The following is a 24,908-nucleotide window of genomic DNA, read 5'->3' as shown; positions in this document are numbered from 1 at the left end:
GAGATCTTTGTAGGCTATACTCGGCCTTGTCTCAGGATGGTAAGTTGGTGGTTGAAGATATTCCTCTAGTGGTGTAGGGGCTGTGCTTTGGCAAAGTGGGTGGGGTTATATCCTTCCTGTTTGGCCCTGTCCGGGGGTATCATCGGATGGGGCCACAGTGTCTCCTGACCCCTCTTGTCTCAGCCTCCGGTATTTATGCGTCGGGGGGCTAGGGTCAGTTTGTTATATCTGGAGTACTTCTCCTGTCTTATCTGGTGTCCTGTGTGAATTTAAGTATGCTCTCTCTAATTCTCTAATTCTCTCTTTCTTTCTCTCTCTCGGAGGACCTGAGCACTAGGACCATGCCTCAGGACTACCTGGCATGATGACTCCTTGCTGTCCCCAGTCCACCTGGCCGTGCTGCTGCTCCAGTTTCAACTGTTCTGCCTGCGTCTATGGAATCCTGACCTGTTCACCGGACGTGCTACCAGTCCCAGACCTATTATTTGACCATGCTGGTCATTTATGAACATTTGAACATCTTGGCCATGTTCTGTTATAATCTCCACCCGGCACAGCCAGAAGAGGACTGGCCACCCCTCATAGCCTGGTTCCTCTCTAGGTTTCTAGCCAACGTGCTTCAACACCTGCATTGCTTGCTGTTTGGGGTTTTAGGCTGGGTTTCTGTACAGCACTTTGAGATATCAGCTGATGTACGAAGGGCTATAGAAATACATTTGATTTGATTTAGGGGGCACAGTACAGTGGTCTGGGAATAGACAGGTCTCAGCGAGGAGCTGATTAGAAGACAAGTCTCCTCTGAGCCCCAGCTCCCCTCTCGCTCTCTCTCTCTCTCTCTCTTCTCTCCCTGCTTCCACAGGACTGTCTGTCTCTATAGTTTCAGAGCAGGGTGATCAAAAGGCCAGAGGAAGGTGATCACAAGCCCTAGGACCAGACAAAATGTTTCCTTCAGCCTCCAGAAATGAGGAGATCAAGTATTCAGTACCTGTAGTTTGAATTAAAATCATTCCCAATACTGCTACATACAGAGCTTCATTTGATCACTGAGAAGGCAGATGACCATCTTGATTTACAGAAATTCACTGAAAACCCAACCCAACTTTATATGAATAGTATTGCACTTCTCATGTAGCCTACTTTTGGCCAGCTAATAGCCTAACCACTGATCAAGCAACATTATGGACAAAAATGTTCAAATCCTGTTGCTGCAGGATTATTTTGCTGTGACGATATAGGTCAAATTAAGATCCCAAATCTGTAGCAGGTCTATTGATCCCTATATTAGAGATGACAGGAGCGCACCTCCCCCAATCCTTACCATCTGCCCATTCATCTGGGAAAATAGAGGCATTTATCACAGTTTGCAAACAGGCCGCGGCCAATCTTCCCTGTGAAAAATAGGTTCGCTGCGGATGAGTAGCCATTAGCAATGCTTCAATTGTTGGAGATTCACTGAGCATAAAGAGCTGTGTGGGATTTCATTAAGACGGGTCTCATTGTTTTGAGGAATCAGTGTGAGAAGATTAGACATCAGATACAAAAAACATTAGGAAATATGGCACAGACCTCTCCATAATCATGTTCGCAAGCACGCACACACATACACATGTACGCAAGCACACACACACACATGTACGCAAACACACACACACATGTACGCAAACACACACACACACACATGTACGCAAACACACACACACACACACACACACACACACACACACACACACACACACACACACACACACACAGAGAGACAAGATGTACCAGGGGAGTATAGAAAATAAACATTCTTCAGAGCCATTTGTCTGTCAGAAGCTGAGCTTTCATCTGTGGGGACAGCTGATCACTATCCCCAGCAAATGTAATTATCCACACCGCAGACCAGTCCTGCTAATCTCATTAAACGAGCCAGCACCGTCCATCTCTCAGGGGTCCACAATTAAAGCTAAGGCAACACAGTGCTCAACGCGGGCCCTGCGGCCGCGCCAAACGTTCCACGGCTCAGCACAGGGAGTTCTTTCTTAGAAACCATTCTCTGTCTCCCAGAAAGAGGACGAGCAACACTTTGTACCTCTCTTCAGATGGCCTCATCTCTTTACTGTCTGCCAGAGCTGCTGGGCTAGTGGGGCTGTTCAAAGGAAAACAACATGCTCGGTGTTGCTAAGGCTCTTTGATTAAAGCGCTGAAGGTACATGTTCATTCTAAAGATCAGAGCTTTACCATTTACTGGGTAAAAACACAACAACACATGTCCATAAAAGATAACAACAGCCATACAGTCTGGGAGACAACTGGCTGCTGTGATTAGGATATCTGTATAATTAAAGATAAGTCGATGTACGGTTAGTATAGGCATAATGCATTTAAATGATTAAGAGTCCCACCCACCCGGGAGGGAGGGATGGTTCAGCGGCTAGTAAATCAAACAGTCATATGGGACAGAGAGAGAGAGACAGGGGTGTGTCCTGACATATCTGACTACTGAACACACAGACAGTCGAAGAAGAGGGAGCGAGGGGTCTTAGGGGAAGGTTGTTGTTTTGGTTGAGAAACCACCAGGAAGCCTGTTTATGGTGATTGGATGGTGATGATTGGATATGGCAGTTACAGTATATAGGAGATGGCAACAGACCACAAAGCAGGTCGTACACGTCCCATGGTAGGGATGGGCATTTGACATTGTTTTACTGTTAGAGGACTCGAATCGAGAGAGAAAAAAAATCTAATTTTACAACAGGCCCACACTCAAAAAACATATGTGCTCATTTATCGATAGGTCTATGCCAACAGTCCGAAACAATGCCTAAGTTACCATAACCATTACAGATAACAAATCCTAATATATATATATATATATATATATATATATATATATATTCAGTCAATAAAAAGTAAGTGCCAACCGTAACATCAACTGGTTATGTTATCTCGTGGAACACAATCCTCAAAAAGGCAGTAACCTCAGCAGTTGCACTTGCTTGTAGAAGTATGGTTGTGCAATGGCAAAGCCTTGTTTTGTTCATTTAACAGACATTTTCAGGGTTACAAACCAAAATCGGTCATCTTTTGATATATACAAACGTTCAATTTAGTTTATTTAGCCTGTTCTTTGGAATTTTATTCCATATTAAACACTGCATGATGATGAATTACTGCAATGCTCTACTCTACAGCTACCCGGATAAAGCACTAAATAAACTTAAAATAGTGCTAAATACAGCTGCTAGAATCTTGACTAGAACCCCAAAATGTGATCATATTACTCCAGTGCCAGCCTCTGGCTTCCTGTTAAGGTTAGATCTGATTTCAAGGTTTTACTGCTAACCTACAAAGCATTACATGGACTTGCTCCTACCCATCTCTCCGGTCACAAGACGCAAGCCTCCTTATTGTCCCTAGAATTTCTAAGCAAACAGCTGGAGGCAGGGCTTTCTCCGATAGAGCTCAATTTTTATAGAATGGTCTGCCTACCCATGTGAGAGACGCAGACTCGTTCTCGATATTTAAGTCTTTACTGAAGACTCATCTCTTCAGTTGGTCCTATGATTGAGTGTAGTCTGGCCCATGGGTGCAACGGTGAACGGCAAGGCACTGGAGTGACGAACCACCCTTGCTGTCTCTGCCTGGCTGGCTCCCCTCTCTCCACTGGCATTCTCTGCCTCTGATCCCATTACGGAGTCTGAGTCACTGGCTTACTAGCGCTCTCCCATGCAGTCCCTAAGATGGGTGCGTCATTGACGTGATCTTCCTGTCCGGTTTTGCGCCCCCCTCAGGCTTGTGCGGTGGAGGAGATCTCCGTGGGCTAAACTCAGCCTTTGTCTGAGGGTAGTAAGTTGGTAGTCTGTTGATATCCCTCTAGTGGTGTGGGGTTATATCTTGCCTGGTTGGCCCTGTCCGGGCATATCATGGCATGGGGCCACAGTGTCCTCCGACCCCCCCTGTCAAGTCTCCAGTATCTATGCTGCAATAGTCTATGTGCCGGGCAGCTCGGGTGAGTCTTTCCTATCTGGTGTCCTGTGTGAACTTAAGTATGCTCCCTCAAATGAATGAATGAATCAATCAATCAATCAATATCTCTCTCTCTGAAACGTGGTTGAGGTTTTGCTCGTGTATCTCATGATAAGCTGTAGACCACACTATCTACCAAGAGAGTTTCCATCTATATTTTTCATAGCTGTCTATTTACCACCACAAACCGATGTTGGCACTAAGACCGCACTCAATAAGCTGTATACGGCCATAAGCCAACAGGAAAACGCTCATCCAGAGGCGCCGCTCCTAGTGAATGGGGACTTTAATGAAGGGAAACTTAAATCTGTTTTACCTAACTTATACCAGCATGTTGAATAAGCAACCAGAGGAAAAAAAAAAAAACTCTAGACCACCTTTACTCCACAAATAGAAACGGGTACAAAGCTCTTCCTCGCCCTCCATTTGGAAAATCTGACCATAATTCTATCCTCCTGATTCCTGCTTACAAGCAAAAACTAAAGCAGGAAGCACCAGTGACTCCAGTAAAAAAAGTGGTCAGATGAAACAGATAAGCTACAGGACTGTTTTGCTAGCACAGACTGGAATATGTTCCTCGATTCTTCCAATGACATTGGAAGAAAAACATCCTATGGCGTTCTACATTAGCATCGAACAGCCCCCGTGATATGCAGCTGTTCAGGGAAGCTAGAAACCATTATACACAGGCAGTTAGAAAAGCCAAGGCTAGCTTTTTCAAGCAGAAATTTGCTTCCTGCAACACTAACTCAAAAAAGTTCCCCACAGTGACTGTATGTACATACCCCAACCAGAGGCCATGAATTACAGGCAACATCCACACTGAGCTAAAGGGTAGAACTGCCGCTGTCAAGGAGCGGCATTCTTACCCGGAAGATTATAAGAAATCCATATGCCCTCCGACGAACCATCAAACAGGCAACGCATCAAAACAGGACTAAGATTGAATCGTACTACACCAGCTCCGACGCTCGTCGGATGTTGCAGTGCTTGCAAACTATTACAGGCTGCAAAAGGAACCACAGCCGCGAGCTGCCCAGTGACACGAGCTTACCAGACGAGCTAAATTACTTCTATGCTCACTTCGAGGCAAATAACACTGAAACGTACATGAGAGCATCAGCTGATCCAGATGACTGTGTGATCATGCTCTCCGCAGCCAATGTGAGTAAGTCCTTTAAACAGGTCAACATTCACAAGACAGCAGGGCCAGACGGATTACCAGGACGTGTACTCCGAGCATGCGCTGATCAAATGGCAAGTGTCTCCACTGACATATTCAACCTCTTCCTGTCTGAGTCTGTAATAGAAACATGTTTCAAGCAGACCACCATAGTCTCTGTGCCCAATAACATTAAGGCAACCTGCCTAAATGTCTACTGACCCGTAGCACTCACGTCTGTAGCCATGAAGTGCTTTGAAAGTCTGGTCATGGCTCACATCAACATCAACATCCCAGAAACCCTAGATCCAATTTGCATACTGCCCCAACAGATCCACAGATGATGCAATCTTGTACTCCACACTGCCCTTTCACACCTTGACAAAAGGAACACCTATGTGAGAATGCTATTCATTGACTAAAGCTCAATGTTCAACACCATAGTGCCCTCAAAGCTTACCACTAAGCTAAGGACCCTTGGACTAAACACCTCCCTCTGCAACTGGATCCTGGATGGGCCACTCCCCCAGGTTAAGGGTAGGTAACAACACATCCGCCACGCTGATCCTCAATACGGGGCCCCTCAGGGGTGCGTGCTCAGTCCCCTCCTGTATTCCTTGTTCACCCATCACTGCATGGCCAGGCACGACTCCAACACCATTATTAAGTTTGCCGATGACACAACGGCCTTATCACCGACAACTACAAGACAGTCTATAGGGAGAAGGTCAGAGACCTGGCCGTGTGGTGCCAGGACAACAACCTCTCCTTCAGCATGATCAAGACAAAGGAGATCATTTTGGACTACAGGAAATTGTGGGCCGAACACGCCCCCATTCTCATCTACGGGGCTGCAATGGAGCAGGTTGAGAGCTTCAAGTTCCTTGGTGTCCACATCACCAAGAAACTAACATGGTCCAAGCACACCAAGACAGTCGTGAAGCAGGCACAACAAAACCTATTCCCCCTCAAGAGACTGAAAAGATTTGGAATGGGTCCTCAGATCTTCAAAAGTTTATACAGTTGCACCATCGCCAGGTATGGTAACTGCTCGGCCTCCGACCGCAAGGCACTACAGAGGGCAGTGCATACGGCCCAGTATGCACTGGGGCCAAGCATCCTGCCATCCAGGACCTCTATACCAGGCGGTGTCAGAGGAAGGCCCTAAAAATGGTCAAAGACTCCAGCCACCCTAGTCATAGACAGTTCTCTCCGCTACCACAGGGCAAGCGGTACTGGAGCACCAAGTCTAGGTCCAAAAGGCTACCCCCAAGCCATAAGACTCCTGAACATCTAATCAAATGGCTACCCAGACTATTTGCATTGCCCCCCCCCATTACACTGCTGCTACTCTCTGTTATTATTTATGCATAGTCACTTTAATAACTCTACCTACATGTACATATTACCTCAATAACCTCGACTAACCGGTGCCCCCACACATTGACTTTGAACCGGTACCCCCTGTATATAGCCTCACTATTGTTATTTTACTGTTGCTCTTTAATTATTTGTTATTATTATTTCCTGTTTATGAGGAATGTTTCTTAAATCTGTATCGTAGGTTAAGGGCTTGTAAGTAAGCATTTCACTGTAAGGTGGATAAGGTGAATGAATACCTGTTGTATTCGGCGCATGTGACAAATAAAATTTTATTTGATTCTGTCAAACAAGCGCTAGAATCCCACCTCAAAAGACCTCAATATATTCCCTGTTTGTTTCCCCCAGGTATCCTCGAATTACAACAGGAGATGGATCACACATTGAAATTGCTTACTGGGACACATTTCTGCTTTGCTGCCGCGGCCATTTTCCTCATCGTCAGACAAACAAAAACAAAATAAAACCCTGTGATAACTGACATAGTAGCCTGCTTCTGTTGTGATAGGGGCCTGTCTGCTGTAAGAGGCTTAGATGATTTATGTGTCACTGTGGAATGTGAACCTGCTCGCACTGCAGTAGGTACCCTGGCTCGTATCTTCTTTTATTTGGCAGGTAGAACTTGTATTTGCCTTGTGACCTTGCTGTAGGCTGACTAGCGTAGGAGTAGGTCCCCTCAGAAACAGCTGTGTGCCTGGTCCTGAACATCTGGCTCTGCCATGGCAATGAGAGAGGACCCAGGGCATTAGACTTAATTAGAGTGATTTATGCCTGAGATGAAGAGCCCGTTGACAGGAGTTGGACCGGGTATTATGGGAGGTAAACCTACTGCTCTCTAACAGACACATCAGCCTTCCCCCGTGCGCATTACCATCTTTTATACTGCACATACTGTAATCTGGGTGTGGCAAAGCTATTGGTTATGTACAATAGGCAATAGTTAGGATCTTTGTTTCTCTGAATAGCGCATGTGTTAGTGTTATAAAGCACCCAGATATGTTGCAGAAAGTCGAGGAATCGGGAGCAAATGGAGGATGTATTGAGCATTTTAAAATACCCTTTCTCTGTGGAGTGTGTGTGTTTGTCTGTCTGTGTGTGGGAGGGAGGGAGGCCGTCACTTGTTCTCTCTCTAGGAGGCCAGAACCCCAGGTTCCAACCCACTGATTACTCTTGCTCAAGCTGTATCCAACAAGCCACACAGCTATTCAGATGTGTGAATATACAAGCAACAGAAGCCAGAGTGGAGAAGAGAAAAAAGGGCTGTTGCCAAGGGAGATATTTCTCTTCTATGGCCATTTTTGGAAAAGCATTTCAGTCTGCACAATAAAAGGCACAGAAGGATTATCTAGATTTGTTTTACTATTTCTCCCTTTTTTAATATCATTATCTATCCTCATTCATTGAGCTAATGTCTAACCTCATCGTTAAGCCACTATACAAAATTGCCTGCTGTTAAAGGCGATTACAATACCAACATATTTTTTTACAATGCTGTTGTTCATGGTCAATATCCAATCATACTGTAGTACAAACTAATGCTGGCCCATCCATATTGTTTCCATTATCTCTGTTAACTAAGTGATATGTGGAATCCCAGTAAGTCCCGGTGACTCTGACCTGTGTCCGGCTGTTCTCCAGGGCGTTCTCCAGCTCCAGTTTAGCTGCAGCCGTCTCCTGTTGGTGGGTCTGCCGTAGATGTTCTATGGCCGAGGCATGGAGGTGGTTCAGCTCAGAGCGCAGAGAGGCTAGGAACCAAAGAGATAGAGAGACAGACAGGGTCCTTAGGGAGCTCGCCTCTAGCTAATTAAAACACATTCATCACACAGTACATCTCCTGCTTCTAATAAGCTATGTGATGGAATGTTCCAGCGTTGCCTTGATTCCTAAAGGGAGGAGTGTCAGGCTGTGTTTAGCAACACTAGTTTCCAATGGCTTTTTCTAAAGGCTACAACCAAGTCTAGTATTTACCTAGAATGGTCCTCTATCACTACATATTGCCTTTCTCTCTCTCAAGGTCCTTACCCAACATGGCCTTCGTTGTTAGTGCTTCAACCCTATGTGGCCCCCTCCCTGACTGGGCCCTTAACCCAGTGTGAGACCCAGAGAAACATTCCCCCATCAGACCCTAACCCAGCATGGCTCTTACCCAGCATGGCCTTGCCCTCGTCCTCCAGTTCGAAGCGTAGAGTCTGCAGCTCCTGCTCTGACTGCTGCTTGAGCGTCTCAATGCTGTGTCTGTGAGCCTCTCTCACAGACTGGAGCTCTATGTGGTGCTGCTGCCGCAGACGATGCTCCAGCTTCTACACACACACACACACACACACACACACACACACACACACACACACACACACACACACACACACACACACACACACACACACACACACACACACACACACACGTGAGTTCAGAGGTCAGGAGGGGGACACACAGGTTAGGACAAGGACAAACTAATGACATTCAAATCATTGTATATAATGTTTTGGCACGGATACCGGTTTTCATCTTGTTGACGGCACTGGTTAATGAAAACAAATAACCATTATTTTCATCGCTAGAAAGGAAAGTCTGAAACATATATGAAGAGTTCAGATGGTAAAGAGAAAGATCAGTTTGGGAGAATCTTGCAACAGCATCAGTTCAACTCAACCTGTATGTTGCTGTTGGACTAAGTGTAGTTCAGTAACAAAAAGGCTGAAAGGTACTCAGGCAGTGGCATAGCACCATGGAGCCAAAAGACGTGTTCTAAACATTATTCCTGATCACTATGGAATTATATTACAATTAATTAGCACTTAAGCATATCATCAGCAGCTTGTTGGGGCTTTTGGAAGGTTTTCCAGCAACAGCAAGCAAAACAGCACACAATACGCCACTCTAAACTCAATTAAGTAAGACACAGAGCCGTTAACATGGCAAGGATAAGGTCACAGCTCCATAAAGTAACACTAGACACCTGGTACTTGTCAAACCTCATGAATACACCTTTCATATCACACTACAATCACCAATCATGGGAGGGAGAGAGGAAGGGAGGGGGTAGACAAAGAAAGAGAGTAGAGAGAGTAGAGAGAGAGAAAGAGACAGAGAGACAGGGGCCACAACACCAGATTGATAGGGATAAAACACGATTTAGATGGAAACAGAAAGATAACAGGGCCTTTCAATCAACATATGACTTGTATAATATTAAATCAAATAGGTAGGCCTTACAAAGTAAACAAGAATACATCAGCTGAGGCATGATGTTCTTAGCAATTATGTTTGTTGAATACTATATCCAACAGTTAGTGGTTGAGCCACATCACTGTGTGTGTCGGCACAGTGTCCTTGTGGAGAAGTAAAAGGTTAGGTCATGTCAGTATCATTCTAATGGCCGTCAGGGGGGACATTCTGTGGCTAGGCAGCAAGGCCTCTAATAGGCTACTGCTGGGAGAGTTCAGTAGAAAGCAATGTTCCTAACCTCAGTGGGGGAAGAACCCCGTAGCGACAGCAGCCCTTTTAGAATAGATAACAAGCTAAAGTCTCCCATCGCACACAAACAAAATTCCATATCAAACCATGTACTGTAGAAACATGGGAGTTAGCCATTCCCTCTATGTTGGTATCTCAGTAACAAGGCTTATTTGAATGCCTATTTGTCAGAGTCTATGTAGTGTAGTATCTAGATGTTAATTGTTAGGCTGGTGGTCCTTGGGTCGTGTTTGTGTTTTAGCTAATTCCTAAGTGTGTTTGTTCATGTATTGGTTGACAATGGTATGGGACAAGGCTAGTAAATGATCTATATATTTTCTCTCAGGTCCAAAGCCCTGGGTCTGTTAGGCCTGTGCACAGTCTCATTCATGCAGTTGATACTGTCTGCAGCCTGTGCACAAATTAAAAATAAGATTGAACGGAGAAAAAACGATAGTTTGCGAGAATCCCAAGAGACACCGTATTGTGTGTTCATACCTAGAAGTAGGGGATTTAAAGGAAATGTTTTACTGTGAAAAAGTAGAGATCTAGATTGGATGTTAAAATTAGCATTTTATTAGTTATTGTATAACAATAACAGAGTTTGTGATGCAAATAGATACAATCAGGGGATGTGTGTTCCTCCTGCAGGCAAGGAGAAACGGAATTTGTCCCTAATGCCTCAAACAAGACAGTTCTGTTTGCTTTACTACACTCTAAATGACTTTCTCCTCATAAAACATGTCTAGAACAAACTAAACCCAAATACATTTATCCCCGCAAAAGGTTATAAGAAACAACATTGAGTCAAACTAGCATCTTTTTAAAGAGAGAACAGCTATTGAGATAAATGTGTTCCTAGGGGAGGTTTTTGAGCTATGTTCTTTCATTAGCAGACATGAAAGACTTCTCGTCCCATTCAATCACCGATGACTCATAGGTCTTCTACTTCTAATCCAATCTGTGGCTGTAGAGGTGAGACAGAATGCTCAGGGACAATGTGTCAGCTTTGCATAACGCCTGCATGACCCCTTAACATAAACTTCAACCAAGGGTTTTAGAATCTCAAACGAAGCCTCTGAGTAAGGTTAAATGCATTTCAAAACAGCCATGACTGTATAATGGAGTGTTGAGTGCAGAAAAACCCATTTGTTCCCTTTTCTTTGGAAAGAAAAGATTCAGTGTTTGAAAATGTGAATGTCGTTATATTTTTCAGAAGTCTATTTTCACGTACTGGGTATTTTCTGGATTGATAAATAAGTTCTGATTCATACCTCAACCTTGATTATGAAATGCCCAGATCAGTACTGAAATGTCAGTGTTTTAGGGTACAGTCAGTAAGTCTTATATGTAAAGACGGAGAGCTGGGCATATCTGTTCTGCCACAAAATGGTACCCACTCTTTGGCTATCCAGTATTAATTGTTTTGCGAGGAGGAAATGCAGCTTGTTCACTGTGCCACAGTGAACCCTGCACCCAGATGCATTTACTTAGTAAACACCAGTGAATAAATTAACAGAGCCAATCGTCTTCCTGACAAAGACCTACACAGTTAACCCATGCATGAGCCTGACTGACAATCTGCCTTTCAAGCATGAACCCATAGAAGTACATTCATGACCCGTGCTGATCGATATAGCTCCATCTTGCTACATGACTCTCATGTACTATAAAGAGCTCTATGAGCAGAGGGGCTGATTTTAAAAGAGTTGGCTCTGAGCATGAAGTTACTGGCTTATGGACCCAAGTGTATTTCCCCCGGCTGTGCTGACAAAAAACTCATCACCGTCTGAATTACTATTACACAGATGCCACGCCAGATTCCCAAAACATTCCCATAATATTACATTACTGCACCACATTACTCATATTTAACACCCTGGGACAATATTAGATGTGTTGCATCGTAATTCCATCAAATACTATGCTGATGTAGCCTTTTCGTTTTGAAGGGTGAAGAATTGATAAATAGTGTGTGTCCCAGACAGCAATCAGGGTCAGGTCCAAATCACTGATCCGCTCAGGAGTCAACCCCTTCACGTCTCTGGTAATGTTGATGGACTCACTGTTGTAAAACTTCATTTGGCCACGTCACCAGTAAATCTTTACTGTCTCTCCTCATTCTGTGTACCTGACTGATATCCAGTCTTACTGACACATCAGAGCCTATACTGGCCCATAATGCCTCATATCTAATCTAGTGCTCTAAAGTCACCAGATGGGAGCTTTCACACTGGCAGTGATTCTAACCACTTGTAAGCTGAAAGAGTTCATATGTAAAAGGGAAGAGGGTTGGGCACCCTGTAGAGCAGAGTCGCAATGTGCATGTCAATGGGCATAAAGTACAAATTATACAGATAAGAGGTAGTGATGTCACAGGGACAGAGGGAATGTCATGGCTAGATCCCTCAGTAGACAGAAGGGGATGGGCTTGGTAGTGATCGGGTTGGTCTGATGGTCAGGACATTTACTATGACCGGAGACTTTGTAGACAGACCGGTAGGGGCCTCACCTTGAGGTCGTGCTGGCGGGTCTCCTCCAGGTCCTGCATGGCGCAGCAGTGGGCCTCCTGTAGGCTGTGCTCCCTGCGCTGGTGTTCCAGCTGCAGCTCCTGGAGCTGCTGGCTCAAGTGCTCCCGCTCCTGGCTGAACTGGGCCTGGAGCTGCTGCAGGGAGCTCTGCGACTGAGACAACTGCATCTCCAGACTCTGCTTCAGCAACGAGATCTGATGAGAGGGAGGGAAGTAAAGGGAGAGAGCGCGAGAGAGAGAAGGACGAGAGAGAGATAAAGTGATGGGAGAGAGAGAAAGAGAGGGAATAGAGAAGAACAGAGATTAGATTAGATTGTCTGTGTGTTATTAGTATCTCTCTTATAGATAGCCGTTTGTCTGTATACTTCATTAACATATGCCTACTTTGTTAACAACAAAAACAGATATACATTTTTACCGGCAGTTATGACCTGAAGCAACACAACATTACATTTTTGTTAAAGGGTGCAACAAAATGACATTTTCCATTACGCCCTCAAAATCGTTCTTTCAAAATGGTAAGCCTGGAGCAACTTTGGCTGCTTTGCAACCTTCGGTGACGTCCAATCAGTACTGTATTGTACGTGTGATCAACATGACAGCTCAGTCATCCCACATGAATCAGCCATGGCTTCATTAGTACTTAGTATTATTACTGTGAATAATGAGACTGACTGGGCCCAGAGCAAGAGAGGAGTTTATGGGAAGAAGAGAACCACGATGGTGACACCTCCATAAGTCACCCTGACTCTGCTGCTAGCTACCAGGAAGAATCTGGAACAAAGCCTTTGAGAAGGGAATCTCTGTCTGAATGCCCTCCTTCTCCCCACATGCATTGATTTCCAGCATCTGCGTAATGAAACATTTGGACAACAAACCGTACGAACTGCATAGTACATTCTCAAGCCAGAGGCAGATCAAAGACAAACTGTTATAATGCAGTGAGTGTATTAGTTTGCCTCGGGGCAGCAGAGGACACAGTGATACGGTGGGCATGTGGCAGACAGGCTGCAGTGATCTAAGTGGAGTCAGTGGACGTGTCTGTGGGTTCATGTCAGAGAGGGACTAGTGGGTTTTAGTGGTGATCAAGCCGTGGGTTGCTGTTGACAGTGCAAAGTCGGGCCATTGACAGAAGACATTCACACCTCCCATAGAATCAATACCCACACTGCCTTGGAGTGAACAAGAGGTGACATACAGCGCCTGTAAGGCTGTAATGCTCACTCACTGGTGTGCCCAGAGTCATTATCAAAGTCATCTCCTGCTGGGCAAAATGTTTGACTGCTATCTAAATGGCACCCCTCGTCATCCCTGATAAAATCACAACTCCTTGTGAAGAGGGATAAGAGGTTACTTTATGCCTTCCATTGGGACCTGAGCGCAAACAGCATCAAGCCGGAGACTTGATGACAGCTTTGCACACTCTTGGCATTCTCTCAACCAGCTTCACCTGGAATGCCAAGAGTGAACCCAGGTTTTCCTATACGATTTTGCCTGTGCTTAGCTCTATTCCGTTTCTTTTTATAATAAAAAAAACCTCCCTAATCCTTGCTGATGACAAGCATACCCATAACATGATGCAGCCACCACCATGCTTGAAAATAATCAGTGGTAATCAATGATGTGTTCTGTTGGATTTGCCCAAAACATAAGCTTTGAATTCAGGACATAAAGTAAATTTCTTAGCCTCATTTTTGGCAGTTTTACTTTAGTGCCTTATTGCAAACAGGTTGCATGTTTTGGATTATTTTTTATTCTGTACAGGCTTCCTTCTTTTCACTCTGTCAATAAGGTTAGTATTGTGGAGTAACAAACTACAATTTTGCTGATCCACCCTCAGTTTTCTCCTATAATCTCTGTAACTGTTTTAAATGTACCATTGGCCTCATGGTGAAATCCCTGAGCGGTTTCCTTTCTCCCCGGCAACTGAGGTAGGAAGGGCACCTGTATCTTTGTAGTGACATTGTGTATTGATACAGAATCCAAAGTGTAATTAATAGCTTGCTCAAATGGATATTCAATGTCTGCTTTTTAAAATATATTTTTTTACCCATTTAACAATAGGTGCCCTTCTTTGCGAGGCATTGGAAAACCTCTCTGGTCTTTGAGGTTGAATCTGTGTTCGAAATTCACTGCTCGACTGAGGGAACTTATAGATAATTGTATGTGCGGGATACGGAGATGAGGTACTCATTCAAAATCATGTTAAACACTATTATTGCACACAGAGTGAGACTTGTTAAGCAACATAGTTAGGCTTGCCATAACAAAGGGGATGAATACTTATTGACTCAAGACACTTCAGGTTTAGATTTTTTATTAATTTGTAAAAACATCAAAAAACATAATTCCATTTTGACATTATGGGGTATTGTGTGTAGGCCAGTGGGGGAAAAAATATACACATTTAATCAATTTTAAATGGATTAAAATTCCGGCTGTAACACAACACAATATGGAAAAAGTAACAGAGTGTGAATACTTTCTGAAGGCACTGTAGTTATTATGGCACAGCAGAGAGAGCCGAGCAGGAGGTACAGTAAATCACATGCCACTCAGAGAGGCTGTAATTCTGTCTCATCAAAATAACAGAAATACACACCTTTCACAGGGTCAGGAAGAGGAAAACAGTCCAGTGGGAAGTGCACCAGGAATCAGTTCCAGAGCAGATACAGAATATACATGCTCAGAAGAGGGCAGACTCAGGTCATGAGTGTTTCATGCGTGTTGCCTGTGAACTGGATGGCGTTGCTTCACTGCTGTAGCAACCAGTCACAGTGGTTCTACAACAACTCTCTCTGTTTCGAGACAAGGAGTGAAGAGAGAAGCCAAACACACTTCGGTACATTCAGAAAGAACAGAGATTTCAAACCGAAATATGGCCCAGGTAAATAGCCCAGGTATATATAGGTATATAGCCCAGGTAAAATACTCTATCCATCCTGAAAAAAACACAACACTACAAGTGTTGCCCACAATAAACCCTGACATGCGTACAGCACACTGTAACAAAAGGAAAATGGATGCTCTGAAGTGAAACCAGCATCTTTAGTGCAAGCCAGAGCGAGTACACACAGCAGCATCATGCAAGCCACTCACACCAGTTAAATATACTGGTATTTGTTTGTAAATACAGTACAGTGAGGGGGAAATAAAGAGGGTAAAGTAGAATATTAATGCAATTAGCAAGTTCAAGTACTTTAAACGTTTCAGTTTGAATTATATTTGATCCATTCAGACCCCTTCACAGGGCTGCCAGTGCCAGTTTGGGAAGATTTAAAATGCAATCATTTGAATAGATATCCAATAGAGGGGGTTAAAATGACAACCTCAAACTCACCATGTTGTGTCTTCATACACTACAGTCTCTCCTCTTTTGTGTCAGTGACAGTGCAGGCTATAACTGCAGTGGGAGTTACAGCTAAGGTAACAGAACAGGTTCCTCAGCAGTCTTTCATTGTGATGGCTACCTGCATAGGGCGAGGCCCTGAGCACTCTCCACTCGCCTATTCATGGACATTAAGGAAGTTGATGATTTAATATTGTATGACATACACTTCCAAATGGATGTTTCATGATGTGATGGGTTAAGTGGCGAACATTTACGACCTATGTTATTGACCTTAAGGTATATTAAATCCCTATAGAAATCTCAGCCAAACCTTAGCACTGTAGATAATAGTCCTCTTACTGTCCAGTTAACCAGGAGCCCAGCCCAGTGTGTATATCACAACACCCAGTTGGTGCAGCAGGGTGAGGGTGGACTGTCTCTTACCTGCTCCAGTAGGTCCTCCACCTTCCTCTGCCAGCTCTCACGGGCACTGCCCAGCTCCTGCTCCTTGTTCTGGGCCAGCTGGATGAGGGCTGCCCTCTTGTCATCCTCATGATCCTCCCTTAGCTCCTCACGCAGCTTCTTACACTCCTGTCTGTGGACACACACACACACACACACACACACACACACACACACACACACACACACACACACACACACACACACACACACACACACACACACACACACACACACACACACACACACACACACACACACACACACACACACACACACACACACACACCAAATGCATACAATTTCCATTAAATTAAATAAACACAAGATAATGATGACTATCCAGGGCTCAGCAGATCAAAATAATGTCAGTTTGACTCCGAAAGGAAAACCTTCTGGAAATAACTTAATGGAGTAGTAATTTAGTAGTAATATATTCCCAAAAAGTGAAGCTACTGCAAATCATATAGAACAGCGGTCTGTTTACAGTAACGTGAGGTCGACGTATTCCGGTGAACACGCTAGTCATGCGTGCAAGAGCACATGCTTGAAAAGCCCCCTCTGTAAATATTTCATCTGTGGCATGTTTTAAGACCCTTTCACAAACTCCACTTCTCATTGGAATGAGCGACGCAGCACAGCCAAGACATTTGTTAGCAGCAAAAAGAAAATAGAGAAAAATCTGCCACTACGTGCATATTTAATAAGCATAGTCCATTTGCACTCATCTCCAGAGCACACTGTGCGTACAGTGAACATTAGAGAGAAGAGAGACGGGGGCTGACTAACAGTGAACATTAGAGAGAAGAGAGAGACGGGGGCCGACTAACAGTGAACATTAGAGAAGAGAGAGACGGGGGCCGACTAACAGTGAACATTAGCTGGAAGAGAGACGGGAGCCGACTAACAGTGAACATTAGAGAGGAGAGAGACGGGGGCTGACTAACAGTGAACATTAGAGAGAAGAGAGACAGGGGCCGACTAACAGTGAACATTAGAGAGAAGAGAGACAGGGGCCGACTAACAGTGAACATTAGAGAGAAGAGAGACGGGGGCGGACTAACAGTGAACATTAGAGAGGAGAGAGACGGGGGCCGACTAACAGTGAACATTAAAGAGAAGAGAGACGGGGGCCGACTAACAGTGAACATTAAAGAGAAGAGAGACGGGGGCCGACTAACAGTGAACATTAGAGAGGAGAGAGATGGGGGCCGACTAACAGTGAACATTAGAGAGGAGAGAGACGGGGGCCGACTAACAGTGAACATTAGAGAGAAGAGAGACGGGGGGCCGACTAACAGTGAACATTAAAGAGAAGAGAGACGGGGGCCGACTAACAGTGAACATTAGATAGAAGAGAGACGGGGGCCGACTAACAGTGAACATTAGAGAGAAGAGAGACGGGGGGCCGACTAACAGTGAACATTAGAGAGGAGAGAGACGGGGGCCGAATAACAGCGAAGATGTTAATGCATGCGCCTGGGACACAGAGGGTCTCTAAGACTTCAGGACAGGGTCTATTTTAATTCCATTTCCGCCTGACTGACGTGCCCAAAGTAAACTGCCTGTTGCTCAGGCCCTGAAGCCAGGATATGCATATAATTGGTACCATTGAAACGTATAGGGAAATAATTCAATCTAGCTCCCAGTATGCAATACCTATGGCTTCTACTGGATGTCAGTAATCTTTGTTCAAGGTTTCAGGCTTGTTTCTTCCCAAACGAGGAAGAATTATGAGTTTTAGTATTGGGATACAGACTTGGAAATCAGTCTATGCGCACACGACGAAGAGGACGCGCACCTGCTAATATTATTTTCCTATTGAACATACTTCTTTCCGTATGAAATATTATAGTTGAATTACATTTAGGGTATCTGAGGATTACATATAAACGTATTTTGACTTGTTTTAACAAAATTTAGCGGTAGCTTTTTAGATTCCTTTCTCTGCATGTTGAACGGAGTGGATTACTCAAATCGATGGCGCCAACTAAACAGACTTTTTAGGATATAAGGACGGATTTTCATCTAACAAAACGACACTACAAGTTGTAGCTGGGGCCCTTTGGATGACAAATCAGAGGAAGATTTTCAAAAAGTAAGTGAATCTTTAAATCGCTATTTGTGAATTTAATGAAACCTGTGCTGGTGGAAAAATATTTTGATGTGGATCGCCGTCCTCAAACAATCGCATGGCATGCTTTCGCTGTAAAGCCTATTGTAAATCAGACAGTGCGGTTAGATTAACAAGAATTTAAGCTTAAAAATGATAAGACACTTGTATGTTCCTAAATGTTTAATATCCATAATTTAAAATGATTATTTATTTGAATTGTGCGCCTCCAGCTTCACCGGAAGTTGTCCCGCTAGCGGGGCCCCTAGCCTTATGAAGTTTTAACAGCTCAACATTATGTCCTGTATTTGCTGAACATTTCCAGCACGCCGCTGGCTGTCGGAGCTCTGGAGGTGTTCCGAGTCCACATCCTTGGGAACAGAGCAGAGCGTACGTCTGTGAAGAATTCCCCACGGCGTCATGCAGACATCTCCCACCTCACCATCTCAGTGCTATCCAATGCCCACATGTTTAACGGCGCTGCAAATACCTTTTAGTAGGAGTGTGGACTGCATGTTAATCGTTATTTATCAGAGAATGACGTTGTTAAGGGCAGGACGCCACCAGTGTTTTTGTCCCTCCTAACACCAGATGAGCATCAGTGTGAGTGAGTGCTATGACGCACCACACCGGTTTAGTCCGCTGACACTTCTGCAAGGACATGTGTTGATCCTCATCGCTTCAGAAAAACACAGACACGCAGCTCTCAGGGCCTTTTTATTGTAAAGAGCCTCACATTCATATTCATAACCCAGCCCCGAATCCCCAATCTGGCTAATTACCTAGGAGGGCACTCAGCACCTGGTGTGCAGAGGAGATGGGAAGGAAGAAGTGGTGAGAATGTAGAGAAGACAGAGAGGATGGAGGAGTGTAGGCAGTAGGGGATAATGGAAGAAGGACAGTGGAGCATGTAGAGGGAGGAGAATGGGAGGGTATAGCGAGAATGGAGGAATTACGTCAGTGTGACATTCCCATTGAGATCCAAGCTTTCACTCTGAACACCAAAAAGATGACAGGCAGTCAGTCACAAATGGACCCCATCCAGTGGCGTAGTGCAGTTTCACAGGGACGTTTTTGACCGTCTCCACGGTAGCTCAGTTGACGAGGATGGGGGCATGCCCAGCCTGGTTCCTCCTGAAGTCCACAATCAGCTCATTTGTTTTGCTGACGTTGAGGGAGAGGTTGTTTACCTGGCACCACGCCGTCAGAGTGCAGACCTCCTCGTCATTGTCGGTAATCAGGCATACTGCTCTCGTGTTGTCAGTGAAATGTATAATTGAGTTGGAACTGTGTAAGGCCATGCATCTCTGGGTATACAAGGAGTACAGGAGGGGACTGAGGACGCACCCTTGTAGGGCCCCTGTGTTAAGGACCAGTCTGGAGGAGGTGTTGCTGCCTACCTTCAACACCTGGGGACGGCCCATCAAAAAGCATCCTCAAAGTATGCATTCCTTTTGTCCAGGTGCGTGAGGGTAGTATCCAGTGCAATGGTGATTGGTGTCTGCTTGGGGCAGGATGTGCACAGCCATGGTGATAATCCCCGAGATAAAAAGAGCGACATTTGATGACCAACTATTTGAAGTCTGGAGAGCAGAACCTTTGAAGTTCCTGTACATTGTGCCAATCGCAATACTTGTTACTGGTCATGAAGCAGACACCACCGCCTTTGTTCTTGCCAGAGAGAGCCCACTTCCTATCTGCTCAATGAACTGGAAAACTCGCTGGTTGGATATAATCCATTTGAATGTCGGAAGAAAGCCAAGTCTCAGAAAAACTGAATATACTGAAACTGGGTTTCTGTATAAGCACTTTGTGACATCATCTGATGTAAAAAGGGCGCCATAAATACATTTGATTGATTGATTATACCTAGGTAACTTACAAGGTTGGGTGACTTTTGTCAAAACGCATCTCATTGTGGATAGCTACTTGTCCCTCATGCTAGCCTTTTCAGCAAAATATCACTTCAGAAACATCAAAATATTGATATGAACAGCATTGTAGACCATCTCTCCCCTCATACTGCAGCTTTAGCTAATCTCAAAATAACAGAGAAATGCTGTGAAAACCATTGGTTGGCATGGAGGAATGGGACAAAATACCAGCAACAGTGTGTGAAAACCTTGTGAAGACTTACAGAAAACGTTTGACCTCTGTCATTGCCAACAAAGTGTATATAACAAAGTATTGCGATAAACTTTTGTTATTGACCAAATACTTATTTTCCACCATAATTTGCAAATAAATTCATTCAAAATCCTACAATGTGATTTTCTGGATTTTTTTTCTCATTTTGTCTGTCATAGTTGAAATGTACCTATGATGTAAATTACAGGCCTCTCTCATCTTTTTAAGTGGGAGAACTTGCACAATTGGTGGCTGACTAAATACTTTCTTTCCCCCACTGTACCTAACCATAAACATGGTTAAAATCAATACACAGAAGTATATATTTTTAAACCTGCATATTTAGTTAAAAGAAATTCATGTTAGCAGGCAATATTAAACTAGGGAAATTGTGTCACTTCTCTTGCGTTCATTGCATGCAGAGTCAGGGTATAGGCAACAGTTTGGGCCGCCTGGCTCGTTGCGAACTAATTTGCCAGAATTTTACGCAATTATGACATAACATTGAAGGTTGTGCAATGTAACAGCAATATTTAGACTTATGGATGCCACCCGTTAGATAAAATACGGAACGGTTCCGCACTTCACTGAAAGAATAAACGTTTTGTTTTAATGACCTAAGGATCGTATTTCTGTGTGTTATTATATTATAATTAAGTCTATGATTTGATAGAGCAGTCTGACTGAGCGTTGGTAGGCAGCAGCAGGCTCGTAAGCATTCATTCAAACAGCACTTTACTGCATTTGCCAGCAGCTGTTTATGACTTCAAGCCTATCAACTCCCGAGATTAGGCTGGCAAAACTAAAGTACCTATTAGAACATCCAATAGTCAAAGGTATATGATATACAAATGTTATGGAGAGAAATAGTCCTATAATAACTAACTACAACCTAAAACTTCTTACCTGGGAATATTGAAGACTCATGTTAATAGGAACCACCAGATTTCTTATGTTAGCTTTTTTACATGGCACATATTGCACTTTTACTTTCTTCTCCAACACTTTGTTTTTGCATTGTTTAAACATGTTTCATTATTTATTTGAGACTAAATTTATTTTATTGATGTATTATATTAAGTTAAAATAAGTGTTCATTCAGTATTGTTGTAATTGTCATTATTACAAATATATATTTATAAAAATATGCTAAAAAAAAAATATATATAAAAGATATTATTTATTTTTCTTAAATTCACACACAACTTTTTTTTTTAAAAGGTTTTAAAATGTAAAAAATGGCCGATTAATCGGTATTGGCTTTTTTGGTCCTCCAATAATCGGTATCGGCGTTGAAAAATCATAATTGGTCGACCTCTAATATCCATTATTGGCAGTTTTTTTTTTAAGTTTGAAATTGGGATCCTTTGCTCTGGACATGTCACGCCCTGACCATAGTTTGCTTTGTATGTTTTTAGGTTTTGTTTGGTCAGGGTGTGATCTGAGTGGGCATTCTATGTTGGATGTCTAGTTTGTCTGTTTCTGTGTTTGGCCTGATATGGTTCTCAATCAGAGGCAGGTGTTAGTCATTGTCTCTGATTGGGAACCATATTTAGGTAGCCTGTTTTGTCATTGTGGGTTGTGGGTGATTGTCTATGTTAGTTGCTTGTGTCAGCACATTTGGTATATAGCTTCACGGTCGTTGTTCATTTATTGTTTTGTTCAGTTTACTTCGTGTTTTCGTCATCCATTAAAATGATGCATTCACACCACACTGCGCTTTGGTCCGCTTCTAACGACGATCGTGACAGAATCACCCACCACAAAAGGACCAAGCGGCGTGGTAACGGGCAGCAGCAGCGATGTCAGGATTTCTGGACATGGGAGCGAGATCTGGACTGTGTCACTACTTGGGAGGAGATAGACAGGTGGGCGGTCAACCCAGGGAGAGTGCCGGAGCCCACCTGGGATTCTCTGGAGCAGTGTGAGGAGGGATATCGGCGAATGGAGTCAGCACGGCGGCGCGGTAGGAAGCCCGAGAGGCAGCCCCAAAAATGTATTGGGGGGAGGCACACGGGGAGTGTGGCAAAGCCAGGTAGGAGACCTGCGCCAACTCCCCATGCTTACAGGAGAGCGAGAGGGACCGGGCAGGCACCGTGTTATGCTGTGGAGCGCACTGTTTCCCCGGTGCGGGTGCATAGCCCGGTGCGGTACATTCCAGCTCCTCGTATCGGCCAGGCTAGAGTGAGCATCGAGCCAGGTGCCATGAAGCCGGCTCTACGCATCTGGTCTCCAGTGAGTCTCCTCGGGCCGGCGTACATGGCACCAGCCTTACGCATGGTGTCCCCGGTTCGCCAGCACAGCCCAGTGCAGGCTATTCCACCTCGCCGCACTGGCCTGGCTACCGGGAGTATGCAACCAGGTAAGGTTGGGCAGGCTCGGTGCTCAAGAGCTCCAGTGCGCCTGCACGGTCCGGTCTATCCAGTGCCACCTCCACGCACCAGCCCTCTGGTGGCAACCCCCCGCACCAGGCTGTCTCTCAGTCTTCTGCCTACAGGTGCTTCCTCCTCTCCAGAGCCGCCAGAGTCTCCCGTCTGTCCAGAGCCGCCAGAGTCTCCCGTCTGTTCAGAGCCACCAGCCAGCCAGGAGCTGCCAGAGCCGCCAGCCAGCCAGGAGCTGCCAGAGCCACCAGGTGCTGCCAGAGCCGCCAGCCAGCCAGGAGCTGCCAGAGCCGTCAGCCAGTACCGAGCTGCCACTCAGTCCCGAGCTGCCACTCAGTCCCGAGCTGCCACTCAGTCCCGAGCTGCCACTCAGTCCCGAGCTGCCACTCAGGCCAGTGGAGCCCTTTAGGGTTGCTAGTCCTAGGTTGGCGGCGAGGGTCGCCGTTCCTAGGGGGCCACAGAAGCGGACTAAGACTATGGTGGAGTGGGGTCCACGTCCAGCACCTGAGCCGCCACCGCGGACAGATGCCCACCCAGACCCTCCCCTATAGGTTCAGGTTTTGCGGCCGGAGTCCGCACCTTGGGGGGGGGGTTACTGTCACACCCTGACCATAGTTTGATGCATTCACACCACACTGCGCTTTGGTCCGCTTCTTACGACGATCGTGACAGGACAAGGGAATTTCCAGGCATAGAGGCGTCATGAAATTACTAGTATTGAAAGTATTTAGAAAATTCTCCACATTTATATTTTACTATAAAAATTCCCCTAAATGTACATACATATGCTCAACTATAAAAATGTTGTTTCCCTGCTGGACAAGGATTAGCCTGACTTTCAAGAATCCCTGAGCTAATTTCCTGTAATTCTACATATTTTGCCATGAGGCTGAGAGACATTGTTGCAGTTTTCAAGCTAATTTCCTGTAATTCCACCCCAAAAATGCATGGCTTATGACATGTTCATTAGCTCTCTGGGTGGCCTGACCTCCAGGGGGACCCTAACCCAACAACAAAGCTTGTGAGCCCCCCTGCCTTGCAGGGTCTACGGGGATGTGTGCTACGTCAGTGACTCCATTAACTGACTGTGTAAACAGCAATATAATTTCTTCCCCCCACATCTGGGGCACACCAACGCCAATAACTGCATCTCTCACAAAGCTTTCATTTGACTGAGGTAAATCTCAATTGATAGAAACTGACTGTGGATGTTCATTATACCCAGTTCTGACATCACCGCAATGAAACACACAGTAGCGAAGCTCCCTGTTCTATTCTAGCCGTCTGGAATGGTGGACCTTAAAGGACTATCTCTCTCAGAACATACACAGACACAGAGTGTGTGTGTGTGTGTATTCTCCATGTGTTCTCTGTGCAGGTGTGCGTGGTGGCTGTCATAGACGCTGCGGTGCGGTCGGGTGGTGCCGCCCATCTGCATTGTCCCTCTTGCTAATGCCGTTCATGTTCAAGCCCACCATTACATAAGGTAAACAGAGAGAGGAGGCTTTAAATGTGGGTATTTCTGCTGCTGTATCTCGCTCCACATCACCAGCAGGAGGAGAGATGTGTCTGACAGTCCGTCACAGGACATGAAAGAGAGGTGCTCCTTAGCACCTCCTCCTACTGAGAAGGGCCTAGAACAGCGGAGGGAGGAGGAAAATGGGAATATCTCTCCCTCTGCCTTCACCTCTCTCTCTCTCTCCCTGAGTGGCATGTTGGCTCGAGTTCGACATGGCAGAAGTACAATCAGAACCCCCGGGGGTTGCGTTTTGCATTATGCTTTACTAGAGAAAAAGCAGTCTTCAATTTAGTTTGAATTACTATCTCACTTAATAAAAACCCTAAATGCTGTCAGAACTAGAGCATGTAAAATGCATAACTTACAAATTACAAAATGAAACGGAGCTGAAGGGGAATGCAACTGTGAAATATGAACATTGCGAGAGAGGAGGGTA

The 24,908-nt window shown here is 44.9% G+C and overlaps 1 protein-coding gene across 6 annotated transcripts in view; it reads right to left on the bottom strand.

Annotated features, from left to right (window-relative positions):
* LOC109900721 (protein FAM184A) overlaps window positions 1–24,908 on the bottom strand; it is a 103,297-nt gene that overhangs the window by 17,510 nt on the left and 60,879 nt on the right. For all 6 annotated transcript variants that reach the window (XM_031837151.1, XM_031837149.1, XM_020496492.2 and 3 more), the window contains 4 exons: window positions 16,315–16,465; window positions 12,522–12,734; window positions 8,700–8,853; window positions 8,171–8,298 (listed from right to left, as the gene is read on the bottom strand). In XM_031837151.1, coding sequence (XP_031693011.1) covers window positions 8,171–8,298; window positions 8,700–8,853; window positions 12,522–12,734; window positions 16,315–16,465 — 646 coding nt within the window. The remainder of the gene's footprint in view (window positions 1–8,170; window positions 8,299–8,699; window positions 8,854–12,521; window positions 12,735–16,314; window positions 16,466–24,908) is intronic.

The sequence above is a fragment of the Oncorhynchus kisutch genome, linkage group LG12, assembly GCF_002021735.2.
Source record: "Oncorhynchus kisutch isolate 150728-3 linkage group LG12, Okis_V2, whole genome shotgun sequence".
In the NCBI taxonomy this organism is placed as follows: domain Eukaryota; kingdom Metazoa; phylum Chordata; class Actinopteri; order Salmoniformes; family Salmonidae; genus Oncorhynchus; species Oncorhynchus kisutch.
The sequence above is the reverse complement of the archived record's forward strand: the minus strand, read 5'-3'. Positions and strand labels throughout refer to the sequence as shown.